General features: G+C 44.4%; 2 protein-coding genes across 4 annotated transcripts; both read left to right on the top strand.

Moving 5' to 3' along the window:
- The first annotated feature begins 22 nt into the window (after positions 1-22).
- Positions 23-21,604, top strand: LOC121547100 (E3 SUMO-protein ligase ZNF451). Of its 3 annotated transcripts, XM_041858210.2 has the most exons (14): positions 23-102; positions 657-729; positions 2,660-2,743; positions 2,893-3,006; positions 3,140-3,248; positions 3,444-3,594; positions 3,703-3,829; positions 4,400-4,559; positions 4,860-5,007; positions 15,341-16,851; positions 16,959-17,036; positions 20,464-20,541; positions 21,090-21,117; positions 21,342-21,604. In XM_041858210.2, exons 2-13 carry the CDS (start codon positions 679-681, stop codon positions 21,101-21,103), a joined length of 2,625 nt encoding a protein of 874 aa, XP_041714144.1. In that variant the 5' UTR covers positions 23-102; positions 657-678; the 3' UTR covers positions 21,104-21,117; positions 21,342-21,604. The 3 variants fall into 3 exon arrangements, with proteins under 3 accessions (XP_041714144.1, XP_045065646.1, XP_041714143.1); XM_045209711.1 differs by lacking the exon at positions 21,090-21,117; XM_041858209.2 differs by lacking the exon at positions 21,090-21,117 and having other exon boundaries at positions 75-102; positions 670-729.
- A 143-nt stretch (positions 21,605-21,747) lies between these two features.
- LOC121547928 (BAG family molecular chaperone regulator 2-like) lies at positions 21,748-24,190 on the top strand. The gene is made up of 3 exons (XM_041859340.2): positions 21,748-22,041; positions 22,594-22,703; positions 23,444-24,190. The coding sequence occupies exons 1-3, from the start codon at positions 21,917-21,919 to the stop codon at positions 23,836-23,838; spliced, it is 630 nt and encodes a 209-aa protein (XP_041715274.1). The 5' UTR covers positions 21,748-21,916; the 3' UTR covers positions 23,839-24,190.
- Positions 24,191-25,313: the final 1,123 nt, after the last annotated feature.

Here is a 25,313-nt window from a genome sequence, read left to right as displayed (position 1 = left end):
CTGCGAAACTCTGTGGCCCCGCCGTGCGCTTTTCCTTAGAACTCCAAATCCCAACAACACCCACAGAAAATCAACATCCCTTTTGCACGAAAATTCTACTTGGTGAGTGTCCGCTCGTGCTTATTATTTTCATAATGTACTTAAACGATATCTATCTAGTTATCACACTACTTGGGTGGCTAAATAGTTTGACCTAATATATACGTTTATAATGTCTGCAAGGTATAGCTACGGAACTGATTGTTATGCACTGTGACCTGCCAACTATCGTTAGCTAGCTAGCTAGCTAGCCCAAGGAAGCTGCCTAGTTCTTGTGTTTTCTTCGATAACGTTTCAACTAGTTTAGCTCGCTAACTAGTCAGCAAAAGTGTTGAATTGGAGCAATCATTCACAGTAGCGCTAACAGGGATTATAGCTAGCTAGCTAGCTAGTGTTGAACACACGTGATGGCAGATTAGAGAAGGCTTGCATGAAAACAAACAATTTGTGACATTGTAATTGTAACTAGCTATCATTGTTTTACATTGTAGCTATTAACATTGTACCTATTGGTCATCATAGCCCAGCCAGACATACTGACAACTGGATAATGATGTTGACAAAGTTGAGTTGATTATCAGTGGATTCGATTTGGATGAGTTGTCTGTTTTATGTAGTTTTTTACTCCAGATAAAATCTATGTCCTCCCCGACTGGAACAGAAGATGAAGATGAGGTGGAGTTTGTGTCAGTAAGTGATGTGTAATTTGCAGGAACAAAGGTTCAAAGGTTTCTCTACTATGTTGTCATTGCGTCATTCCATGTAATTTCAGCAAGCCATGACACCCACTATCATCTCATATTGTTCTGAAATCGTTTCTGTAGTTAGATAAGATTAGCTAGCATTCCTGCAACATTATTTTGTTTAAATATAATCTCTGAGTTTATTGATTTCACCCAAATTGACCATTTTAATTTATAGGATTCATATAATATTTAATAAATATAGTACCTAACATCTGATTTGGACCAAACGTTTTTTTCTAACAATGAGTAAGACATGAGGAATCCAAATACATTTTAAAAAATCCACCCACGGACCCCCCACGCCAATTCCAACCCAACAGTGCTTTCAGAAAGTATTCACACCCCTTGACCTTTTTCACATTTTGTTGTTACAGACGGAATTTAAAAACCTCTTAGATGGGGTTCCATAATAAATACAATAACCTAAAACACAAGGCCAAATATACACTGGAGTTGCTTACCAAGAAGATAGTGAATGAATAATAATGGGCAAATGTTGCACAATCCAAGTGCACAAAGCTCTTAGAGACTTACCCATAAAGACTCACAGCTGTAATCGCTGCCAAAGGTGATTCTAACATGTATTGACTCAGGGGGTTGAATACTTATCTAATCAAGAGATATTAGTGTTTTATTTTTCATAAATGTTTAACAAATGTTAGAATTTTTGTTCCACTTTGACAGAGTATTTTGTTTAGATTGTTGACAAAAAAATGACAATTAAATCAATTTGAATCCCACTTCGTAACAACAAAATGTGGAAAAAGTCAAGGGGTATGAATACTTTCTGAAGTCACTGCACAGTATCAGTTCTCTATGTCTGACAAGTAGTATAGAGCTGCGGCTCAGAGTACTGTTTCTTCATCCAATTAGCAATTGAAGTTGTTCGGTTCAGGTCCCATCCTACATCCTGGTATTACCAGGTTCTGACCACTAGATGGTGCTGTTCCTGCTATTAGGTTAATTTATTTTTAAAGGTATAGTTCACCCAAATTACAAAATGACATTGTTTGACAGGACACAACAGTTCACCTGACACAAGACTGAATCCAAACATTACACTGTTAATTTTTTATGTGCATTTGACATTTACTGTACTTTTTGCCGCATTTGTTGATAGCCGTGTTCCGCGGCAAATTTTCTTCACAATAGACAAACATAGGTTAATTATTTTCAGAACAACCCAGGGTATGACGCCATGTCATCTAGTAAATGTACATCAAACATAGTGATCATAAATGTTGACACTGTATATGACATGAGTTTTATGATATGGAAATGTGAAGTGCACATTTGGACTCACAGGTGTTTGGCTTGCTGGTATGACATCAAAGTGGTATTTATTATAATCCTCAGTCTCATCTTTCAAAATACATTGAGTCCTTTTAATTTACAGAATATTCCTCACTCAGACAACCAAAAATGTGCAAAAGTTGCCCAATTAGCAGGAGGGATGTGGGCAGCTTCTTGTCGCGTACAGTGTTCAAGTTCAGAAAGGCTGTCAGTCAAAACCCATATAGAGCTATGAAGCGCAGAGCCTGAGCTCTGATGTAATTTATAGCATGTTACTGTACAGCAACTGTGTTCCAATTTAGGTTTTATCAGTTTTCAAATCTGCCATTTTCAACCCATATAGGGGTACGAGTGTAAAGGGCTACAAATGTTCATCCTATGCATTAGTTGAATTGAAACTGACCCAAATTTGCGATGGTTTGAGTCAGATTAGGCCATCTACTACAATTCCCATATTCTTATACAACTGTCCCATATTCTTATACAAAAATTTGACGCTTTCAGACAGTGTCTAAGTGAGTCAACAGTGTCTTAAAGACAGTATCAGACAGTGTCTCATCCATTGAACTATCTCATTTCAGGAGGCTCCACTCAGACCTGTACTGGAGTGTATTGATTTACTGAGTGAGGGCGAAGACGACGGAAGTTTACCAATGGCAGAGACAGTGAGTGTGTCAAGTGAAAGATAAGAAATTTAATCCAAACAGTAATGACATATGGAAAGGTTATTGGAAGACCAGTTAAAAAAGTAAAATGTTATTGTTATGTAAGTAGTACGTTCTGTTCACCTTTTATTAATTTTTTGATTGTGAAGACTGAAGATGAGATTGAGCGACAGAAGGCTCAGGTCACCTCCACTCTGGACAGACTGGCTCAGCAAGTGGCTGTGGAGAAAAAGGAAAGATCAGAGAAGTGTAAAGCCTTCAAGGTAAGGACACTTCAAGCTGGTAAGACATTCATATTAGCCATTTGAAGCTTGTTGTGCATTTGTCTTTTGTGGGTTCTATTGTCTCTTTGCACAGTTCTTAATATTGGTCCTGTCTCTGCTCTCATTATTTCAGGAGAAGCAAATCTCACAAAAGGCTAATGGGCGGCAGGAGCTGGCATTTAGTCCCAATGGACACGCATATGATGCCAAGCGCTGTGTGGACATGTGGTTAAAGATGCCAGGTAATGTATTTTTTGTACTAGAGTTCTGGACCCGTATTTATAAAATGTCTCAGCGTAGAAATGCTGATCTAGGATCTAAACTGATCAGCACGCTTATTCCGAGACATTTAATGAACGGCCTCAACTAGCACACATGAAGTTTCATTTAATTTGTTAGAAAAGCAGCATCTCAGTCTTACCATTGTCTGTTCTCAGGTGTGAAACCTGGGGTCATCAATACAGGAGATAGCTGGAGACGCAGACAGGTCCCCTTTCCTACCAGTAGCTCATCCACACATGCCTGTCCAGTGATCAGCTGTGGTCGGGTTTATGACAACGTGCCTCTCCTGGAAGGCCACTTGAAAAGGTTAGATAATATGAGATTTATATTTCTGTAACAATTATACATAATAAACAACCAACTTTTATTTTAGTCACGAGTTGCCCTGAGAAAGCCTTTTTTTTGTGTTTGCAGGTTTGACCACTCTCCTTGTGACCCGACCATCTACCTGAAAGGAAGCACAACTGAGCGGTTTGCCTGTGTTGCCTGTGGTCTGCATTTTGAAACCAAAGAGGCTTGGAGGGTGCATCAGCAGTCAATGGTTGGTTGTGCCTGTAAAATCAACCACTGTTGTTAGAAGATGACAGCACTTTCAATTGTGTTCAGTCACATGTCATTCAAATGTGCTCTATGCAATAATTCTGCCTGCCAATATTCCTAACGTAAAGGAATCAAATACCATGAGGGAAAGATTTAATTTCTGAGTGCCGTTTGAAACTATAAAGTAGCTTTTTACCTGCAAGTAGTCCGTCTGGCCGATCACCTTCAAACAGTAGTGCCTTCCTGTTTCACAATTGGAGGTTGAAAACTAAACAACGTAACAATACTTCACATTCCTGCAACAGCTTTTGTTATTGGATGGAGGAACTGGATGTCCATCTCTACCAAAGCAGTAGAGGGCAGTATTTAGCTGTGATATACACTTGGTGGCACTAGATACCAATGAGGAAGATACATTATTTGGGGATTGTTGCCATACTATTATGTCTCTTAAAATTAATACTTTAATATCCTTGTTTAAGTTTTCAACCACAGATATTGCGTACACATTTCAATCCAGCTAAAAAAGTATTAACTTTTATTGTGTGGGGATTATTTTATTTTTGTTTAGCTGTCCTCCTCTCCTAATGAAGACCATGACCACAGTCAGACCTGCCAGTCCATCGTCTGCTTCGCCTGCCCTGCCTGCTACCTCCTGTTCTACACCAGGGATGAGTGCCTCCATCACATGTCGGCTAAAAACCACTTCTCTCAGTCCATCATCATGAGTGGTAAGCCTTAACTGCCTCTTCCACTGTAAGTATCTTCAAGCATGTAAACAAGGATATGAATCTGCATCGTCACTAAATATTACTCCCAGGAAAATTGTATTTAGGCAGAAAGAGCAAAGATACGCGGCATATGGACTCTTTATGCTGTTAATGGCATTACTAGTTATCTGCTATGTAGAGCAAATATTTTGTGTGAATGAATAGTGCTTGGACAGGATAACATAGCCAATACACTGCTATTAGCTTGTATGCTCTATTGAAACATGTAACCAGCTATTTTGTTCTCTTTCTGGACAAAAGAAACTAAAGGGACAGCATTGCCAGTTCCCATTCCACGATATGCGAAGAATCGTCTTATTGCTTTATGTAAGGAGGTTTCATTCATTGTGAGATGTACAACATGCCGAAAGGGGCTTAACTCACACGTGGAAGCACAGGCCCACTTCAAGTAAGTGTGTATCTGTATGTGTTGTTAGTGTACTTTTGAAGTCAGTATGTGTTGTTAGTGTACTTTTGAAGTCAGTATGTGTTGTTAGTGTACTTTTGAAGTCAGTATGTGTTGTTAGTGTACTTTTGAAGTCAGTATGGTGTTAGTGTACTTTTGAAGTCAGTATGGTTTTAGTGTACTTTTGAAGTCAGTATGGTGTTAGTGTACTTTTGAACTCAGTATGGTGTTAGTGTACTTTTGAAGTCAGTATGGTGTTAGTTCACTTTTGAACTAAGTATGGTGTTAGTGTACATGCAATTACATGGTTGTTACATAGGCAGGTATAATTACAGTGTAGGTACATATTGTTCATACACATTGTTTGTCTGTGTATTAGAAAATGAATCAATAACAGACATACACAATTCATACACATTCAAGGGTTTTTCTTTATTTTTACTATTTTCTACATTGTAGAATAATAGTGAAGACATCAAAACAATGAAATAACACATATGGAATCATGTAGTAACCAAAAAAGTGTTAAACAAATCAAAATATATTTTATATTTGAGATTCTTAAAATAGCCACCCTTTGCCTTGACGACAGCTTTGCACACTCTTGGCATTCTCTCAACCAGTTTCATGAGGTAGTTACCTGGAATGCATTTCAATTAACAGGTGTGCCTTCTTAAAAGTTAATTTGTGGAACTTCTTTCCTTAATGTGTTTGAGCCAATCAGTTGTGTTGTGACAAGGTAGGGGGGTATACAGAAGATAGCCCTATTTGGTAAAAGACCAAGTCCATATTATGGCAGGAACAGCTCAAATAAGCAAAGAGAAACGACAGTCCATCATTACTTTAAGACATGAAGGTCAGTCAATACGGAACATTTCAAGAACTTTGAAAGTTTCTTCGAGTGCAGTCGCAAAAATTATTAGTTACCGGAGTGTAACTCCAGTTCTATGAGTGGAGCGGAGCCCCATAGGGGAGCTCTGCTCCTAGTGGTTTACCCTCTGCCCTAAGGCAGCAGCAGCCTGAGACAAAATGATGCACACACCTACAGCCAATAGGAGTACAGGTGTCCCTATAAGAGGGGATGCCTCCCCTCAATCAGCCTCCCGAGATATTTTTCTTCAGCGAGACTAGAGAGGGTCGGCAGGGCCTTAAGTCCTATGGGGCTCCGCTCCACTCATAGAACTGGAGTTACACTCCGGTAACTAATCGTTCTATATCGTGGAGCTCCGCCCCATAGGGGAGCTCTGCTTCTAGTGGTTTAAGGCGGAGCGTAGCGCTCCAAAATGTACTCCCTGCCGAGCCTAACACTTCCCATCGAAACGAGAAAGTCAGGCCTAGCAATGGCTGCAACCGAGTCCCGCAGTACTGCAACTAAAAACCCCTACGGGCGTCACAATATACCGCGTCATCGGTTAAAGACCCGCCCCACCTAGTCCAATGGCAATGCCAATGACTAGTGGGCAGATCACCAGAATAGAAGCCATACTAACCTGTACTAACAGATAGATGTGCCTCAATATCCTGTGAAAACACTACCGACCACTAATGGAATGACATCAAGTGTCACTCTACATTGTGAACGCGGTAGACCGCCTCACTCACTCAATGGAATCCCAGAGATTAGTGGGCAGGAACAAAAACATGAGTCATACTAACTGAACAAGCAGATAGATGACCTCACATTCTGTAATCAACGCATGCCTCTACTGTACTGACCCTGTCAGTCAGGATTCATGCCACAAAATATGTTTTCTTATCCAAAGCGGACCTGGTGGAAACCTTGTCCATAGTCCTGCTTTTCCCTCTCTTCCTAGCTCAAGATCTCCCTTCAGCAATGCTGAGTACAGACCGAGCCAAAGAGTTAGAAAACACATCTGTCAAAAACACGTCTTCCTAACCAAAGCGGACCTGATGGAAACCTGTGTCCACAGTCCTGCTTCTCCTCTCTTTCTTGCTCAAGATCTCCCTTCAGCCACGCTGAGTACAGATCGAGCCAGATAATTAGAAGACATATCTAAGAGATAGAAACGGATAAATGGAGACGGCGTCGACCAGGATGCTGCTCTACAGATATCCTCTACTCCTGTTCCTCTGAAAAGGGCAGTAGAAGCCGCTACTCCACGAGTGGAGTGAGCTCTGATACCCTGAGGCAATTGCCGCCCTGCTACCTCATAAGCTGTCTCAATGCCTTCACAAAGCCAGTGAGACAACCTCTGTTTTGAAAGTGGTCTACCTAGTGCAGCCGCACCGTGACACACAAACAACTGAGGCGATGACCTAATCGCTGCTGTGCACTCGACGTAACACGCCAAAGCGCGTACCGGGCACAGGCGATGGAGCTTTTCCTCACTCCTCTCTCTATGAGGAGGAGGAGAAAAAGCCCACAGCTCCACGGTCTGTGACCTATATGAACTCTTAATAACCTTCGGCACAAATGCCGGGTTAGGACGTAACACTGCTCTGCTCATGTCACCATTGATGGCCAAGCAGTCAGGTCTCGTCGAAAGAGCACACAAATCACTGACCCGCTTAGCTGTAGTCAAAGCGAGCAACAATGCTGTCTTTATAGACAGCATCTTGAGGGGTATTTGATTCAATGGCTCGAACGGCGACTTACATAGCGCTTCGAGTACCAAAGCCAAATCCCACTGAGGAAGCGTGACTCTAGGTGTTGGCCTAAGTCGCCGCGTTCCTAATAGGAAGCGTTTCACTAGAGGGTGGCTAAAGACATTGTCTCTGCCAAAACCCTCATGACAAGCTGAAATCGCTGCTGCAAACACTCTAATCGTGGCAGGCGATTTTTGCTTATCAAACATGAGCTGTAGAAAAGAGAGAATACTCTCCACCTGACAGCTCATGGGGTCTACACCTTGTGTGACACACCATCGTGAAAACACGTTCCATCTACTGGCATACATCTTAGAAGTGGAACTGGCACGTGAACCCTGTATGGTCCTGATCACTGCATCAGATAACCCACGGCGCTCTAGCCTGTCCCTCTCAGCAGCCAGGCTTTCAGTGGTTGGCCGATTATGGGCAATTTCCCTATCGTGCCAGCCGCCTGAGACTAACGCGTCCCGTCGATGTGGAATTGGCCAAGGTGGGCGCAATCAACATCTGACTCATCTCCGCAAACCACGGAGCCCCCGGGCGATCGGGCGCTATCAGTATCACTGACAGCCCCCTGACCTCACCCTGGCTAGCAGTGGGAGAATGCAGGACAGCGGAGGGAATGCATACAGGAGAACTCTCGGCCACGGTTGGTGCGCAAAGGCGTCCCTTCCCAGTGGCGGTTCGTCCCTGTTCCCTCAGAGAGAACCACAGAGGACATTGCGGCGTTCACGCGTGAACGCGAATAGGTCCACCTCGGCTCTCCCGAATTGTTCCCAAATCTGGAGAACAATGTCTGGATGCAGACACCACTCGTCGTCTCGAGGACCCCCTCTTGACATGAGGTCTGCTCCTACGTTCAAGTAGCCCGGAATGTGTGCTGCTCTCAATGAGCGAAGGTACTCGTGAGCCCACAGCCACAATTCCTCTGCCGCCCGATGGAGAGCAGGAGATCTGACTCCTCCCTGGCGATTTATGTGGGCTACTGTGGTCCGGTTGTCTGACCAGACCAGCACATCGCGACCCTGAAGGGTAGACGTGAAGTGGGTCAGAACCAGTCGAACCGTTTCCAGCTCCAGGAGGTTGATGTGACGACCTGATTGAGGCCACACACCTCCTATCGCTTGTGTCTGACATGTCCCTCCCCATCCCGTCAGCGACGCATCCGTGAATACTGGGATGTGAGAGGACACCTTTCCTATCGGGACTCCGTGCGTGAGAATGCGCGAGTTTCTCCAATAGTTTAGGTCTGGACTGAGCGAGAGGGGAACCACCACCAACCGATGACGTTGACGCAATGGGTCTAGTCTTAGTTGGGCGAACCATCGCTGCGTCCTGCGCATATGCAGGAGTCCCAGCGGAACCACAGAGTGCGCTGACGACATGAGACCCAAAAGTGACATGATCGACAGCGCCGTCACCGTGTGATTCGGACGGCACTTCCTTAGGGCTAGCAACAAGGCTACCCTTCATCCTCACAGTGTCTAGCTGTATTCCCAGGTAGACAATCTGATGAGTGGGCCAGGGCGCGCTCTTTTTCCAATTCACAGCAAACCCCAGACTTGTGAGATGCATCACTGTCTGTGTTGTGTGAGTGATCGCCAGCTCTGCTGACGGGGCGAGAACCAGTAGGTCGTCCAGGTAGGCTAGTAGCCGTATTCCCTGACGACGCAACGGTTCTAATGCCGCCTCCACACACTTGGAAAATGTGCGAGGTGCCAGGGCGTACCCAAATGGCATCCTCGTGTATTCGTACGCCACCCCCTTGAAAGGCGAACCGCAGAAACTTCCTGTGACGCGGCTGAACCGGCACATGAAAGTACGCGTCCTTTAGGTCTATGCTCGTACAAAAGTCCCCCTCTCTGGACACATTCCAGCAGACGTTTTGTCGTTAGCATTCGGAAGGGCCGTTTGGTTATGCTCGTTGAGAATGCGTAAATCCAAAATCTGCCTCACTCCCCGTCTTTTTGGACACTAGGAAATAAGGCGAATATAGCCCTTTGTTCCTTTGCTCCCGGGGAACTACTGTCACCGCCTCCTTCGCCAAAAGTTCTGTAATCTCTGTCATCAGAGCGGCCACTTTGTCTGGCGTTTTCATCACCGTCTCCACCACTCCCCTGAACGGGGGTGGGGTCCGTGGAATTGGAGAGCATAACCCTTCTGCAACGTCTGTTCTAGCCAGCGTGAGAGGGTGCAGCTTCTTCGCCACTGCCAGCAATGCAGAGAAAGTGGCTGGGCGCGAAGCTGTGGTGCATCCAGTAGGAAGGACCTGTATTCCTCTATGGCCCTTACCGCCACTGTTCCCCAACATTGAAGTGGTGGAACAGCCCAAGGTGGGCCTCCCGTGAAAGGGAGAGGAAATGCGTTCTGAGAAAGAAAGAGGAGTAGGGACGTCGGTTAAACCCGTAACCGTCGTATTCCTGCCCTCCTTGAACGCATCGCGGGTCTGAATTGCGCTGACCGAGGCCACAGCCTGCGGCAGGGCACCATCCCCAGCAAGCGATTGCGTCATCTTAGGTGACTGCAATTCGCTATCAGAGCCCTTCACTACAGTACTCCTAGAAGTCTGTAGTATGAGGTCTCTATGAGGTAAAACAAGGCGGCGCCTTGATACCTTCTTAACTTTCACCTTCTGTGTGTGTTCAACTCTGCACCCCTGGTGGGTTGATTCACGCTCAGTGTGGTGAGTACTGGCTCGTTCTGTCAGGGGAGCTGATACTTTGGTTATACCCATAACGCTAGTAATCCTGCCCTCCGTGAACGTAGCATGGGTCTGAATCGCATTAACCGAGACCTTGGTCTGCGATAATGCGCCGTCCCCAGATAGCTGCTGTGTTACAATGCCTGGGGGCGCCGATACTCTGGGCACCTTGGTGACCGCGGTAATCGGGCCCTAGTGCGCCATCCCCAAATAGCGGCTGCGTCCTCATGTCAGAATCTGACCGGGACTGCTGCCTTCTATGTAAAGCACTTCTTATACGTGAAGTGTGATGTGACGACCTGATTGAGGTCTTCTGGATACCTACTCTTAGTGCCTGTTCAGCAACGCACCCTCGGTGGGCTGAACGGCTCTTAGAGTGGTAAGGAAGAGAGGGTGAGATTTGAACGCTCTCGGACGTATTATGGAAAAGAGGCTCTTTTTGACAAAGTCAGGTGGAGCCAACTCTTTAAAAAAGCATTTACATCAACACCCGTCCCTTCAACCGAAAGGTGGGGGGAACAGTGGGCACGTTCGACACCATCGATGCGTCCTCCATCCTCTCCCCGCGTCCCGTCACGTACGCCTCCTCTTGCCTCCCTTGGAGGGCCAGGTCGGCGTCCTCGTCACCTCCCTCGCCGGCTGTAGTGGGGCTACCGTAGCTGCTGGGAGGGCCGAGCCCGCTCCCTTGCTGCTCGTGGCCGCCGGATGACGCCGATTACGCCGCCTCGTCGTAGACCCCGGTCTACTTAGAGGGGCGGAGGTAGATGGCCTTTGGGGAGGAGGGGGGCCGAGTCGTCCTGCCAACGGCAGGTGCTTGGCCAGCTGCTTCTTCTCCTCCTCTAACTTTGAAAAACGCTCCGTCGCCTCTTTGACTGCGACCCCAAAGAGGCCGTCGTCAGAGAGGGGGGCGTTCAAGAGAGACGTCCTGTCTGCCTCTTTCATGGAAGTCAATGACAACCAGAGGTGTCGTTCCCCGACCACCAAAGTGGCCATGGATCTCCCCGCGCAGACTGCGGACGCCTGTGTAAGGTGGAGTATGGCGCCAGAAATTCTGGACGCCTCCTCCACCTCCTCCGGTGCCATCTCTGTCTTACCCGTGGTTAAACGGGACAGAGAGGCCGCCAAGAGGGCAATGTTGTTAGCTGCTGCTACAGCTTGGGCTCCCAACCCAAAATACTTCTCTAACAGCGACGCTGTGAGTCGGTCCTTCTGGGATGGCAACGTGGCCTTCTTGGAAGAGGGCCAAGGGCTCGAACCCGTTACGAGATACGCCGCCATGGCGCTCTCTAACCTGGGGATTCCCTGACCCTGAAACCTTCCTTCCACTCTCGTGAATGGGAGATACGCTTTTACAGGCGAACGCGCCGCTAAAGGTACCTCCCACGAGCCCTCAACGTACCTAGCCAAAGAAGGCATGGCAGGAGCCACTGGCTCTGCCGCCTTCCTTGGCCTGGAATAAGGACCGCCCTCCATCATATCAACCTCCCGGTGCGGAGGGAAGAGGGGGCAGCCTTATTGCCAGCCGTTGAGCAGCTCTCTCAATGAGACCCGGAAAATCCGCTCTCAGAGAGGCTGCAGCGAAAGAGAGAGCTTCTGATCTCTCAGAGCTCGTATCCCCTTCGCTATAGGGACTACAAGCCCTCTCGCTCTCCAAAGGAAAGGGGGGCTTGAAAGTATGAGGGACGGGGTCCGACTGTTCCATTGGAATGCCAGACCCTTCCTCAAAATCCCTATCTTCCCCCGAGTCTGCGCCGTCGGACGACGCCCTGAAGCAGAGGCTAGTATCGACAACACATCCTCAAGGGGGATGTCCTCCCTGAAAAACGCCCAACGCTGCTTCCTCTCCTTTAAAGAAAGGAGGGCGCAGGAGGCGCACTCGGGGGACTGCAGACGCCTTCCTTGGCATGCTGGGATCCCAAACACACGAAACATAGGTCGTGGTGGTCACCGGCCACCATGGAAGTGCATCTGCACTGAGCTCTGAAAAGAGCTTTTGGGGGTGGAAAATCTCCCGGTGTGCTCATTTAGACGACGTTGATGACTGGAATATCAACGGCGTTTTTCGTCCTGAGTCTTCGTGCTTCGTCTCTTCTTGGCTCTTCAGTCTAGTCATCCAGTCGCTGAAGAAAAAGGGAGGCTGATTGAGGGGAGGCATCCCCTCTTATAGGGACACCTGTACTCCTATTGGCTGTAGGTGTGTGCATAATTTTGTCTCAGGCTGCTGCTGCCTTAGGGCAGAGGGTAAACCACTAGGAGCAGAGCTCCCCTATGGGGCGGAGCTCCACGATATAGAACCATATGATGAAACTGGCTCTAATGAGGACCGCCACAGGAATGGAAGACCCAGAGTTACCTCTGCTGCAGAGGATAAGTTCATTAGAGTTACCAGCCTCAGAAATTGCAGCCCAAATAAATGCTTCACACAGTTCAAGTAACAGACACATCGCAACATCAACTGTTCAGAGGAGACTGTGTGAATCAGGCATTCATGTTGGAATTGCTGCAAAGAAACCACTACTAAAGGACACCAATGAGAAGAAGAGACTAGCTTGGGCCAAGAAACACGCGTAATGGACATTAGACCGGTGGAAATTTGTCCTTTTGGTCTGGAGTCCAAATTTGAGATTTTTGGTTCCAACCGCTGTGTCTTTGTGAGACGCGATGTGGGTGAACGGATGATCTCCGCATTTGTATTTCCCACCGTAAAGCATGGAGGAGGAGGTGTGATGGTGTGGGGGTGCTTTGCTGGTGACACTGTCTGTGATTTATTTAAAATTCAAGGCACACTTAACCAGCATGGCCACCACAGCATTCTGCAGTGATACACCATCTGGTTTGGGCTTAGTGGGACTATCATTTGTTTTTCAACAGGACAATGACCCAACACACCTTCAGGCTGTGTAAGGGCTATTTGACCAGGAAGGAGAGTGACGGAGTGCTGCATCAGATGACCTGGCCTCCACAATCCCCCGACCTCAACCCAATTGAGATGGTTTGGGATGAGTCGGACCGCAGAGTGAAGGAAAAGCAGCCAACAAGTGCTCAGCATACAGTGGGGAAAAAAAGTATTTAGTCAGCCACCAATTGTGCAAGTTCTCCCACTTAAAAAGATGAGAGAGGCCTGTAATTTTCATCATAGGTACTCGTCAAGTATGACAGACAAAATAAGAAAAAAAAATCCAGAAAATCACATTGTAGGATTTTTAATGAATTTATTTGCAAATTATGGTGGAAAATAAGTATTTGGTCAATAACAAAAGTTTCTCAATACTTTGTTATATACCCTTTGTTGGCAATGACACAGGTCAAACGTTTTCTGTAAGTCTTCACAAGGTTTTCACACACTGTTGCTGGTATTTTGGCCCATTCCTCCATGCAGATCTCCTCTAGAGCAGTGATGTTTTGGGGCTGTCGCTGGGCAACACGGACTTTCAACTCCCTCCAAAGATTTTCTATGGGGTTGAGATCTGGAGACTGGCTAGGCCACTCCAGGACCTTGAAATGCTTCTTACGAAGTCACTCCTTCGTTGCCCGGGCGGTGTGTTTGGGATCATTGTCATGCTGAAAGACCCAGCCACGTTTCATCTTCAATGCCCTTGCTGATGGAAGGAGGTTTTCACTCAAAATCTCACGATATATGGCCCCATTCATTCTTTCCTTTACATGGATCAGTCGTCCTGGTCCCTTTGCAGAAATACAGCCCCAAAGCATGATGTTTCCACCCCCATGCTTCACAGTAGGTATGGTGTTCTTTGGATGCAACTCAGCATTCTTTGTCCTCCAAACACGACGAGTTGAGTTTTTACCAAAAAGTTATATTTTGGTTTCATCTGACATTCTCCCAATCCTCTTCTGGATCATCCAAATGCACTCTAGCTAACTTCAGACGGGCCTGGACATGTACTGGCTTAAGCAGGGGGACACGTCTGGCACTGCAGGTTTTTTGTCCCTGGCGGCGTAGTGTGTTACTGATGGTAGGCTTTGTTACTTTGGTCCCAGCTCTCTGCAGGTCATTCACTAGGTCCCCCCGTGTGGTTCTGGGATTTTTGCTCACCGTTCTTGTGATCATTTTGACCCCACGGGGTGAGATCTTGCGTGGAGCCCCAGATCGAGGGAGATTATCAGTGGTCTTGTATGTCTTCCATTTCCTAATAATTGCTCCCACTGTTGATTTCTTTAAACCAAGCTGCTTACCTATTGCAGATTCAGTCTTCCCAGCCTGGTGCAGGTCTACAATTTTGTTTCTGGTGTCTTTTGACAGCTGTTTGGTCTTGGCCATAGTGGAGTTTGGAGTGTGACTGTTTGAGGTTATGGACAGGTGTCTTTTTTACTGATAACAAGTTCAAACAGGTGCCATTAATACAGGTAACGAGTGGAGGACAGAGGAGCCTCTTAAAGAAGAAGTTACAGGTCTGTGAGAGCCAGAAATCTTGCTGGTTTGTAGGTGACCAAATACTTATTTTCCACCATAATTTGCAAATAAATTCATAAAAAATCCTACGATGTGATTTTCTGGATTTTTTTTTCTCATTTTGTCTGTCATAGTTGACGTGTACCTATGATGAAAATTACAGGCCTCTCTCATCTTTTTAAGTGGGAGAACTTGCACAATTGGTGGCTGACTAAATACTTTTTTCCCCCACTGTATGTGGGAACTCTTTAGACTGTTGGAAAAGCATTCCAGGTGAAGCTGGTTGAGAGAATGCCATGAGTGTGTAAAGCTGTCATCAAGGCAAAGGGTGGCTATTTGAAGAATCTCAAATATAAAATATATTTTGATTTGTTTAACACTTTTTTGGTTACTACATGATTCCATATGTGTTATTTCATAGTTGACGTCTTCACTATTATTCTACAATGTAGAAAATAGTAAAAATAAATTAAAACCCTTGAATGAGTAGGTGTTCTAAAACTTTTGACTGGTAGTGTACATATTCAAGACCTCACTTCCTTCATATGGATAAATCATCTCATTTGTCATTTTGTTAACGTTATTCTTGGCTTGTTTGTTCCCTTCTTCCTCAGTGTGCAGTGCAGACAGGGCGGTGCCAGGGCTGAGGCAGAGAAAACAGTGGTGCAGGTCATGAAACAACTACAAGTGCTGGGCCAGTGCTCTGTGTGTTGCAAACTGTTCCTCAACCAAGGTCAAGTTGAGAGGCACAAAGAATTGAGTCAGCACAATACTGATGTCAACAGCACCATGGAAAGGGCAATTCTGCACTACAGCAACTTCTATGAAATCCAACACGCCAAGAGGGCTGCGGCTACCCCATCACAGAAGAGGGACAAGGAGAGAGGTGATTCTGTTGGATCCCCAGCCAAGCGGCAAAGACGTGGGGGAACTTTGAATGGCAGTGCTGGGCCCTCAAGGAGTGTCTCGATAGTGGCATGGTTCTGTGAATGTGGCCAGCGCTTTTCAGAGGAGGCCATGGCCAGCAAGCACCTTTTAGCTGCCAATCAGATCTTCCATCAATGTGGCGTTTGTGGAAAGCATATGGGTGAGTCGTCCATCACTCGCCTGCACATGAGCCGCTTTCACGGTGGTGCCCACCTCTCCAACTTCCTATTCCACTGTCGGCTGTGCAAGGTGGACATGCCACGTCACGAGGACATCCTGTTGCATGTGTCAGAGACCCACACTGGACACACTTACTTCAGGGAAAGAGAGGTATCAGACGAGGAGCCTGGTCCCATCCCCTATGCCAAACCCTCCACCAGTGGCAGACCCAGCGCTCCCACTGAGACCAGGACTAGAACTACAACTCCCACACGTCCCCCCAAACAGGCCGAGAGGTGGATGTGCAGAATGTGTGAGGACATCTTTGACTCGGAGCGAGCCGTGCACAAGCACTGCAGAGACGTGAGAAACCATAGTTTCCAGAGGTTTGCCTGTGGCCACTGCCCACAGAAGTTCTTCAAGGAGGACACATTACTCAGGCACTGTGTGAACGAGCACAGCAACCAAATAATGACACGCTACTTCTGCGGGCTCTGTGACAGCATGCAGTATGACACTGAGGGGGAGTTCCAGGAGCACTATAGGGGCCTGCACAGTAAGGACTACTACCTCATGGATGAGCCTGAGGTTGATAGACCTACTGAGGCCGAAAACTACAACTCCAGCCAACTGGCAACAACCAGTGAATGTCTGTGTCCATGCATGTCGTCAGAAAAGGACAAAGATGAAAGGAAGGCTACTTTCACACGATGCATGAAGCGGCTGTCCAGTGAAGACAAATGCAGCTTTGTATGTGCACCATGCGACATTAAGATGTCCTCCTTTGCCCAGATAAAGACTCATGTCCACTCTCAACACGAAGCCTTGGGGCTAGAGAAGATCTTTGACGTGGTGTGTGGATCCTGTCAGGAGAGTCATAAAGACGTGCCCAGTTTCCATAACCACTACCACTCCCAGCACTGCTTTCTGGAGCCCTGCTCCAGCTCCAGGGATGGAGGTGAGAGTCGTACAGAAAAGGCAGCAGCTTCCTCCGCTGTCAAGACACTGGCTGCTGTGGAGATCAAACCGGAAGTGAATGGCAAGTCTGCTTTGAGTTTGGACTATGTTCTGTGATTCATTTCCACTGCACTGACCTTCCTGCTCTTAGAAAACTGATTTGATTTATTACTGTATTTTATTTTATAGCGGAGGAGTTTGAAGATATGAAAAATGCCATCGCTGTGAACTTGGATGAGGTTAGAGATGACGCTGAAGCCCATGGAGGTGATGATTATTTTTTGTTTTCTGATCTGTTCAGTGATTTGGTGAATTACAGTGCCTTGCAAAAGTATTCATCCCCCTTAGCGTTTTTCCTATTTTGTTGTATTACAACCTGTAATTTAAATGGATTTTTGTTTGGATTTCATGTAATGGACATACACAAAATAGTCCAAATTGGTGAAGTGAAATGAAAAAAATAACTTGTTTCAAAAAGTTCTAAAAAATAAATAACGGAAAAGTGGTGCGTGCATATGTATTCACCCCCTTTGCTATGAAGCCCCTAAATAAGATCTGGTGCAACCAATTACCTTCAGAAGTCACATAATTAGTTAAATAAAGTCCACTACGTAAAAATGTATTCACACATGACTGTAAGTCACTTTGGATAAAAGTGTCTGCTAAATGCCATATTATTATTATTATTATTATTTATTACCTGTGTGCAATCTAAGTGTCACATGATCTGTCACATGATCTCAGTATATATACACCTGTTCTGAAAGGCCCAAGAGTCTGCAACACCATTAAGCAAGGGGCACCACCAAGCAAGCGGCACCATGAAGACCAATGAGCTCTCCAAACAGGTCAGGGACAAAGTTGTGGAGAAGTACAGATCAGGGTTGGGTTATAAAAAAATATCAGAAACTTTGAACATCCCACGGAGCAACATTAAATCCATTATTGAAAGAATATGGCACCACAACAAACCTGCCAAGAGAGGGCCGCCCACCAAAACTCATGGACCAGGCAAGGAGGGCATTAATCAGAGAGGCAACAGTGACCAAAGATATCCCTGAAGGAGCTGCAAAGCTCCACAGCGGAGATTGGTGTATCTGTCCATAGGACCACTTTAAGCCAAATACTCCACGGAGCTGGGCTTTACAGAAGAGTGGCCAGAAAAAAAGCCATTGCTTAAAGAAAAAAATAAGCAAACACATTTGGTGTTCGCCAAAAGCCATGTGGGAGACTCCCCAAACATATGGAAGAAGGTACTCTGGTCAGATGAGACTAAAATTGAGCTTTTTGGCCATCAAGGAAAACGCTATGTCTGGCGCAAACCCAACACCTCTCATCCCCCCGAGAACACCATCCCCACAGTGAAGCATGGTGGTGGCAGCATCATGCTGTGGGGATGTTTTTCATTGGCAGGGACTGGGAAACTGGTCAGAATTGAAGGAATGATGGATGGTGCTAAATACAGGGAAATTCTTGAGGGAAACCTGTTTCAGTCTTCCAGAGATTTGAGACTGGGACGGAGGTTGACCTTCCAGCAGGACAATGAGCCTAATCATACTCCTAAAGCAACACTTGAGTGGTTTAAGGGAAACATTTAAATGTCTTGGAATGGCCTAGTCAAAGCCCAGACCTCAATCCAATTGAGAATCTCTGGTATGACTTAAAGATTGCTGTACACCAGCGGAACCCATCCAACTTGAAGGGGCTGGAGCAGTTTTGCTTTGAAGAATGGGCAAAAATCCCAGTGGCTAGATGTGCCAAGCTTATAGAGACATACCCAAGAGACTTGCAGCTGTAATTGCTGCAAAAGGTGGCTCTACAAAGTATTGACTTTGTGGGGGGTGAATAGTTATGCACACTCAAGTTTTCTGTTTTTTTGTCTTATTTCTAGTTTTTTCATAATAAAAAATATTTTGCATCTTCAAAGTGGTAGGCATGTTGTGTAAATCAAATGATACAAACCCCCACATTTTTTAAAATTCCAGGTGGTAAGGCAACAAAATAGGAAAAATGCCAAGGGGGGGGTGAATACTTTCGCAAGCCACTGTACATATACTGTAGACATTACATACAGTGGGGAGAACAAGTATTTGATACACTGCCGATTTTGCAGGTTTTCCTACTTACAAAGCATGTAGAGGTCTGTAATTTTTATCATAGGTACACTTCAACTGTGAGAGACGGAATCTAAAACAAAAATTCAGAAAATCACATTGTATGATTTTTAAGTAATTAATTTGCATTTTATTGCATGACATAAGTATTTGATCACCTACCAACCAGTAAGAATTCTGGCTCTCACAGACCTGTTAGTTTTTTCTTTAAGAAGCCCTCCTGTTCTCCACTCATTACCTGTATTAACTGCACCTGTTTGAACTCGTTACCTGTATAAAAGACACCTGTCCACACACTCAATCAAACAGACTCCAACCTCTCCACAATGGCCAAGACCAGAGAGCTGTGTAAGGACATCAGGGATAAAATTGTAGACCTGCACAAGGCTGGGATGGGCTACAGGACAATAGGCAAGCAGCTTGGTGAGAAGGCAACAACTGTTGGTGCAATTATTAGAAAATGGAAGAAGTTCAAGATGATGGTCAATCACCCTCGGTCTGGGGCTCCATGCAAGATCTCACCTCGTGGGGCATCAATGATCATGAGGAAGGTGAGTGATCAGCCCAGAATTACACGGCAGGACCTGGTCAATGACCTGAAGAGAGCTGGGACCACAGTCTCAAAGAAAACCATTAGTAACACACTACGCCGTCATGGATTAAAATCCTGCAGCGCACGCAAGGTCCCCCTGCTCAAGCCAGCACATGTCCAGGCCCGTCTGAAGTTTGCCAATGACCATCTGGATGATCCAGAGGAGGAATGGGAGAAGGTCATGTGGTCTGATGAGACAAAAATAGAGCTTTTTGGTCTAAACTCCACTCGCCGTGTTTGGAGGAAGAAGAAGGATGAGTACAACCCCAAGAACACCATCCCAACCGTGAAGCATGGAGGTGGAAACATCATTCTTTGGGGATGCTTTTCTGCAAAGGGGACAGGACGACTGCACCGTATTGAGGGGAGGATGGATGGGGCCATGTATCGCGAGATCTTGGCCAACAACCTTCTGTACCAAAAATTAAGTTCTGCTTTTCTGATGTATCAAATACTTATGTCATGCAATAAAATGCAAATTAATTACTTAAAAATCATACAATGTGATTTTCTGGATTTTTGTTTTAGATTCCGTCTCTCACAGTTGAAGTGTACCTATGATAAAAATTACAGACCTCTACATGCTTTGTAAGTAGGAAAACTTGCAAAATTGGCAGTGTATCAAATACTTGTTCTCCCCACTGTAGCTGCAGGTAGCCTAGCTGTTAAGAGCATTGGGCCAGTAACCGAAAGGTCGCTGGTTTGAATCCCAGAGTCACCTAGGTGAAAAATCTGTTGATGTACCCTTGAGCAAGGCACTTAGCCCTAATTGCTCCTTTTATGTCGCTCTGGATAAGAGCGTCTGATAAATGACTAAAATGTAAAACAGCTATAGAAGGTTTCTTGTATTCCGATCTGTTCAGTGATTTGGTGAATGACATCTGCCATAGACATTAAATAGCTATAGAAGTTTCTTAGAAATGTTTCCTAAAGTGCTGTTTTTTTAAACAGATAATCTCTTTTTTTGTCCATTTACATTGTGTTTCAGGTGAATCTGATGAGGAGATGAAGTGTGCCTTGGCTTTAAGTGTGGAAGAAGCAAGAAAGCCAACTGTCTTTGATATTGGTGTGTAATGCCTTTACTTATCTTTGTTTATTTGAGGACCATTTCAGTAGTTACATTTCAGTTTGCACGTTAGGGTTGGGTGATATTTGGGGATACCTCTTCTACGATATGCTACTTCAAATATCACGATATCCGATAATTGTTTTGCGCCGGTAATAACTAAGTAATTCCAGACTGTGCAATTATAGTCGCATTCTCATGAAATAATCTTTGTGTGGCTAAAAAAATAAGGATTAGTTAATTCATTTAGACTTCATTTTCAACATATTGATACAGCCTAACTGGTAAAACTGCACAGTTTTTGATTTGTAAAGTTCAAATAGAGTATCGTCTTGCACATCACAATATATCGTCTTGCACTTCACGATATATCGTCAATGTCAAATATCATGATATTCGATTTTAGCATATATAGGCCAAACCCTATTGCATGTTGCCTTATTTGAATGGGCAGAAAGGTTCTGAAGAGCTTTGAAGCTGTTGCTCAATCTCGTCATGTAGGTGTAGCAAAATAAAAACAAGATGATACCTCTCTTTTTTTTAACCAGCGTTACATGCTTGAAGAATAACCTTAGTGTGAGTATGTCTAATCAAATCATAGTAACGTTTAATGCACACTGGGACATTCAGATAGTTGGTTGTTTATAGTTGCTGTAGAGAACAGCATGAACACTTTTTGGATGGTTTTGAGAATGGTCAGTGTGTGTTTTTGCGACAATTATATTTCTTATTTAAGTTGACATCATTTGATTCTTTTTTTTCCTGTTGTGCCACCCTCCTCCCCCAATTTATCTTCACAGAGATGGAGGAAGCTCTCAAAAGAAGCCTTCTTGAATACTGATCAGCAAATCGTACTTTCTGGTAGCCTATTATTTTGATTTATGGCACGTGTAACATATCAGCTACTTTCAAAATCGTTATGCTTTAAGACACCCTTATACCTATGTGATTACACAGTAATAACTGTAGTAACATATGAACTGTAAAGATTGTGTTGAGGCATACCGTGTATGCATCTTTATCACATGTTCAGAGCATTTTTTCAATAAAGGTGTTAAGTATTTTCCTTGTCTCTTTCTTCGAACTTTTAACATTAATCATTGGATGTTGTCAAGGCAATTAGATTAGGTCGTTCTACTGGCTGCAGTGCAGAAAGAATCCCACCCTCTTGAACGTTCCAGAAGTGCACTCCTCAATCCTGTCCGATGGGTCGGTAAAAACAGCAAGGGAAGTTCCAGCCCATGTTTGGAAATGTTTACTCTGGGGCGCTGTCTGTCAAGCAGAAACCTCTAGATTGTGCTCTTGGGACCACCTAGTGCACCGTTAGGTGTCCATTGGAATTTATACTCGAGAGAGATCATTATACTGACTAACTATGGCTCAAGCGAAAATCCACCAGGCTAAAATGACTGAAGCCGCTAAAGGCAAATTCAGCAGATCAATGTCTATGGCAGATCGCTCCGGACGACTACTTGAAAGTTTGGACCAGCTGGAAATAAGGTAGGCTATTTTACAGATAGCTGGCCTGGCGGCACAAGCCTGAAAACTGTATAGAGAAGACAATGCAGCCTTGTTGTAAATACAGTGCACACACTTGTCTTTGTAGGCTATTGTAACGCTATCATATAGATTTGTTTGTGTAGTTTCTTTGAAGAATACACACACTATTCGGCTACACAATCTCTACATGTGCTACTATGGTTCCATGCAACAGCTGGTTTAAACAGATTCTAAAGATAGAAAGCGGTAAAGGGTGCCAGTGGAAGAAGGAAGAACGTTCCCTGAATAGTGTGCACACTGTAGTGTACAACATGACCGTATCATTTACGACGGTGGTTTATTTGAATATTTTACGGTATCAGGCTGTGTTGTCCTTTAAAATAACAAACTCATAACCTTATTTAAACAGCTGTAATAAAAAAAAAAAAACACTGAGAAACAGTTGTAGAATATGCAATGGGATGAATAATATGATCACAACAGTCTCTGAGTCACGTACTAACACTAACCATATCCTATTGAAATATCTCATGACAATGACATCTGTTTTAGGGTGGAGGCTTTACGCGAAACCGCAACTTCAATGGAACAGGAGAGAGAGTGCTTACTTGATATGATCCAGTCCATAAAGAATAGTGAAGAAATGCGCAGTATTTGTGACGGTATGTGTTTGACAGCCATCAGATATCTCAGGTTGGATAACTTATGCCTATATTGCATACATTTGGTTGAAATAAAGAGACACTTCACTGGTTGAAATTCTTATTTAAAGTGATAATTCACTCACTGATGTTTTTAGATCTCAAAAAGGGTCTTATGTTGAGTCCAAGTCCTGTCATGACTTTTGTAAATCCAGCTATATAGCCTACCTCAATCCAAAATGAATGGAAAAGTTAAGCACCATGCAATTCCCCATGTGGGGTGGCATAGGCCTATAGCCAATCTACTTTTATGGCATAGGCAGGAATTCTTCTTGACATTCGAACTTCTGTATGGTTTTGGTACTTCTGACAAACTTTTACTTTAGTGAACTATTCTGTTAAAGGTGTAATGCAGCCGTTTTTATCTCAATATCAAATATTTTCTGGGTAACAATTAAGTACCTTACTGTGATTGTTTTCAATTAAAATGGTTTAAAAAAAAAGTATATATATATATTCTTAGCAAAAATAGCAATTTCTCAACCAATCATTTTGCTAGTACTGTCTGGGAGTGGTTTAAGTGGGGAATACTAAAAATGTGCTGTTTGGAACTCTCTTATTGGTCTATTATCTAATTTAGCTCATGATTTCACAATTTTACAGTATTATTCCCAATATATATAAAACATTGGAAAATACCATTTTTGAGTGCACTGGGCCTTTAACACCTACCTCAACACTGTACTACATCTCTTTTTCAGGAGAGAGAGAGGAACTATCTTTAACTGCTAACCGTCTTCTGGGTAGGACGCTGACAGTTGAAATATCAGTGGAAATCATAAGAAATGCCACACAGGAGGATGCGTTACGCAAGGCTACCTCTTTGATTGATGAGCTTGCTGCAAAGTTGCTTGACGACATGGATGGTGCCAGAAAGTGCCTAATGGCACTGCACGCTGCCTGTGTGACCGAGGCACCACCGGTTCCTATCGATACAAAATTCCAGACGATCGTCATCACCTGCGCCCTAGAAGATCAGAAAAAAATCAAGAGGAGGCTCGAAACTCTGATAAGGAACGTGGATAATGCTGAGAAGAATATCAAGATAATGGATCATCAGAAAGTGGATGACTTAAACAGTGCTAATGGCAAATGAAGTCACTCATTCTGATTAAACTCCCCTAATAGCCCTAATCAATAGAAAGTAATAATACATTGGGAGACCAAACTCCTCATTACCATACTATTACTTCCCATAATTACTAAAATATATCATCTGCCTGTCTTCCTGTCATGGCATAAGGCATGTGCATATCAATCAGTTGCCTTGAACATTTGAACAGTCCTTATGACTACCACTGTATACATGACTGTAAGTCGCTTTGGATAAAAGCGTCTGCTAAATGGCATATTATATATTATTATATTATACAACTACCCCTAATGTCACATTCAAACCCTGTCATAATAAATATTGCATATAAAAAGTATTGCACTCCTTAACAACACTAACATTGTCACATTATTGTTTTGAATGTTAGCTCAGTTACCTACACACTGCCTTATGTAGTTTCAATAAGCACTGATTTAGGCATTTCAAAACACATCTACAGTGGGGGAAAAAAGTATTTAGGCAGCCACCAATTGTGCAAGTTCTCCCACTTAAAAAGATGAGAGAGGCCTGTAATTTTCATCATAGGTACACGTCAACTATGACAGACAAATTGAGACTAAAAAAAATCCAGAAAATCACATTGTAGGATTTTTAATGAATTTATTTGCAAATTATGGTGGAAAATAAGTATTTGGTCACCTACAAACAAGCAAGATTTCTGGCTCTCACAGACCTGTAACTTCTTCTTTAAGAGGCTCCTCTGTCCTCCACTCGTTACCTGTATTAATGGCACCTGTTTGAACTTGTTATCAGTATAAAAGACACCTGTCCACAACCTCAAACAGTCACACTCCAAACTCCACTATGGCCAAGACCAAAGAGCTGTCAAAGGACACCAGAAACAAAATTGTAGACCTGCACCAGGCTGGGAAGACTGAATCTGCAATAGGTAAGCAGCTTGGTTTGAAGAAATCAACTGTGGGAGCAATTATTAGGAAATGGAAGACATACAAGACCACTGATAATCTCCCTCGATCTGGGGCTCCACGCAAGATCTCACCCCGTGGGGTCAAAATGATCACAAGAACGGTGAGCAAAAATCCCAGAACCACACGGGGGGACCTAGTGAATGACCTGTAGAGAGCTGGGACCAAAGTAACAAAGCCTACCATCAGTAACACACTACGCCGCCAGGGACTCAAATCCTGCAGTGCCAGACATGTCCCCCTGCTTAAGCCAGTACATGTCCAGGCCCGTCTGAAGTTTGCTAGAGTGCATTTGGATGATCCAGAAGAGGATTGGGAGAATGTCATATGGTCAGATGAAACCAAAATAGAACTTTTTGGTAAAAACTCAACTTGTCGTGTTTGGAGGACAAAGAATGCTGAGTTGCATCCAAAGAACACCATACCTACTGTGAAGCATGGGGGTGGAAACATCATGCTTTGGGGCTGTTTTTCTGCAAAGGGACCAGGACGACTGATCCGTGTAAAGGAAAGAATGAATGGGGCCATGTA

Source organism: Coregonus clupeaformis, chromosome 31 (genome assembly GCF_020615455.1).
Source record: "Coregonus clupeaformis isolate EN_2021a chromosome 31, ASM2061545v1, whole genome shotgun sequence".
Lineage (NCBI taxonomy): Eukaryota > Metazoa > Chordata > Actinopteri > Salmoniformes > Salmonidae > Coregonus > Coregonus clupeaformis.
This window is presented reverse-complemented; position numbering and strand designations above follow the sequence as displayed.

Coding starts and splice junctions, on each gene's coding strand:
- LOC121547100 (XM_045209711.1), top strand. CDS start 679: ATGTCCTCCCCGACTGGAACAGAAGATGAAGATGAGGTGGAGTTTGTG. Junction 3,249..3,443: donor CATGTGGTTAAAGATGCCAG/GTAATGTATTTT, acceptor GTCTGTTCTCAG/GTGTGAAACCTGGGGTCATC. Junction 20,542..21,341: donor GCCAACTGTCTTTGATATTG/GTGTGTAATGCC, acceptor TTATCTTCACAG/AGATGGAGGAAGCTCTCAAA.
- LOC121547928 (XM_041859340.2), top strand. CDS start 21,917: ATGGCTCAAGCGAAAATCCACCAGGCTAAAATGACTGAAGCCGCTAAA. Junction 22,042..22,593: donor TTGGACCAGCTGGAAATAAG/GTAGGCTATTTT, acceptor CATCTGTTTTAG/GGTGGAGGCTTTACGCGAAA. Junction 22,704..23,443: donor AATGCGCAGTATTTGTGACG/GTATGTGTTTGA, acceptor TCTCTTTTTCAG/GAGAGAGAGAGGAACTATCT.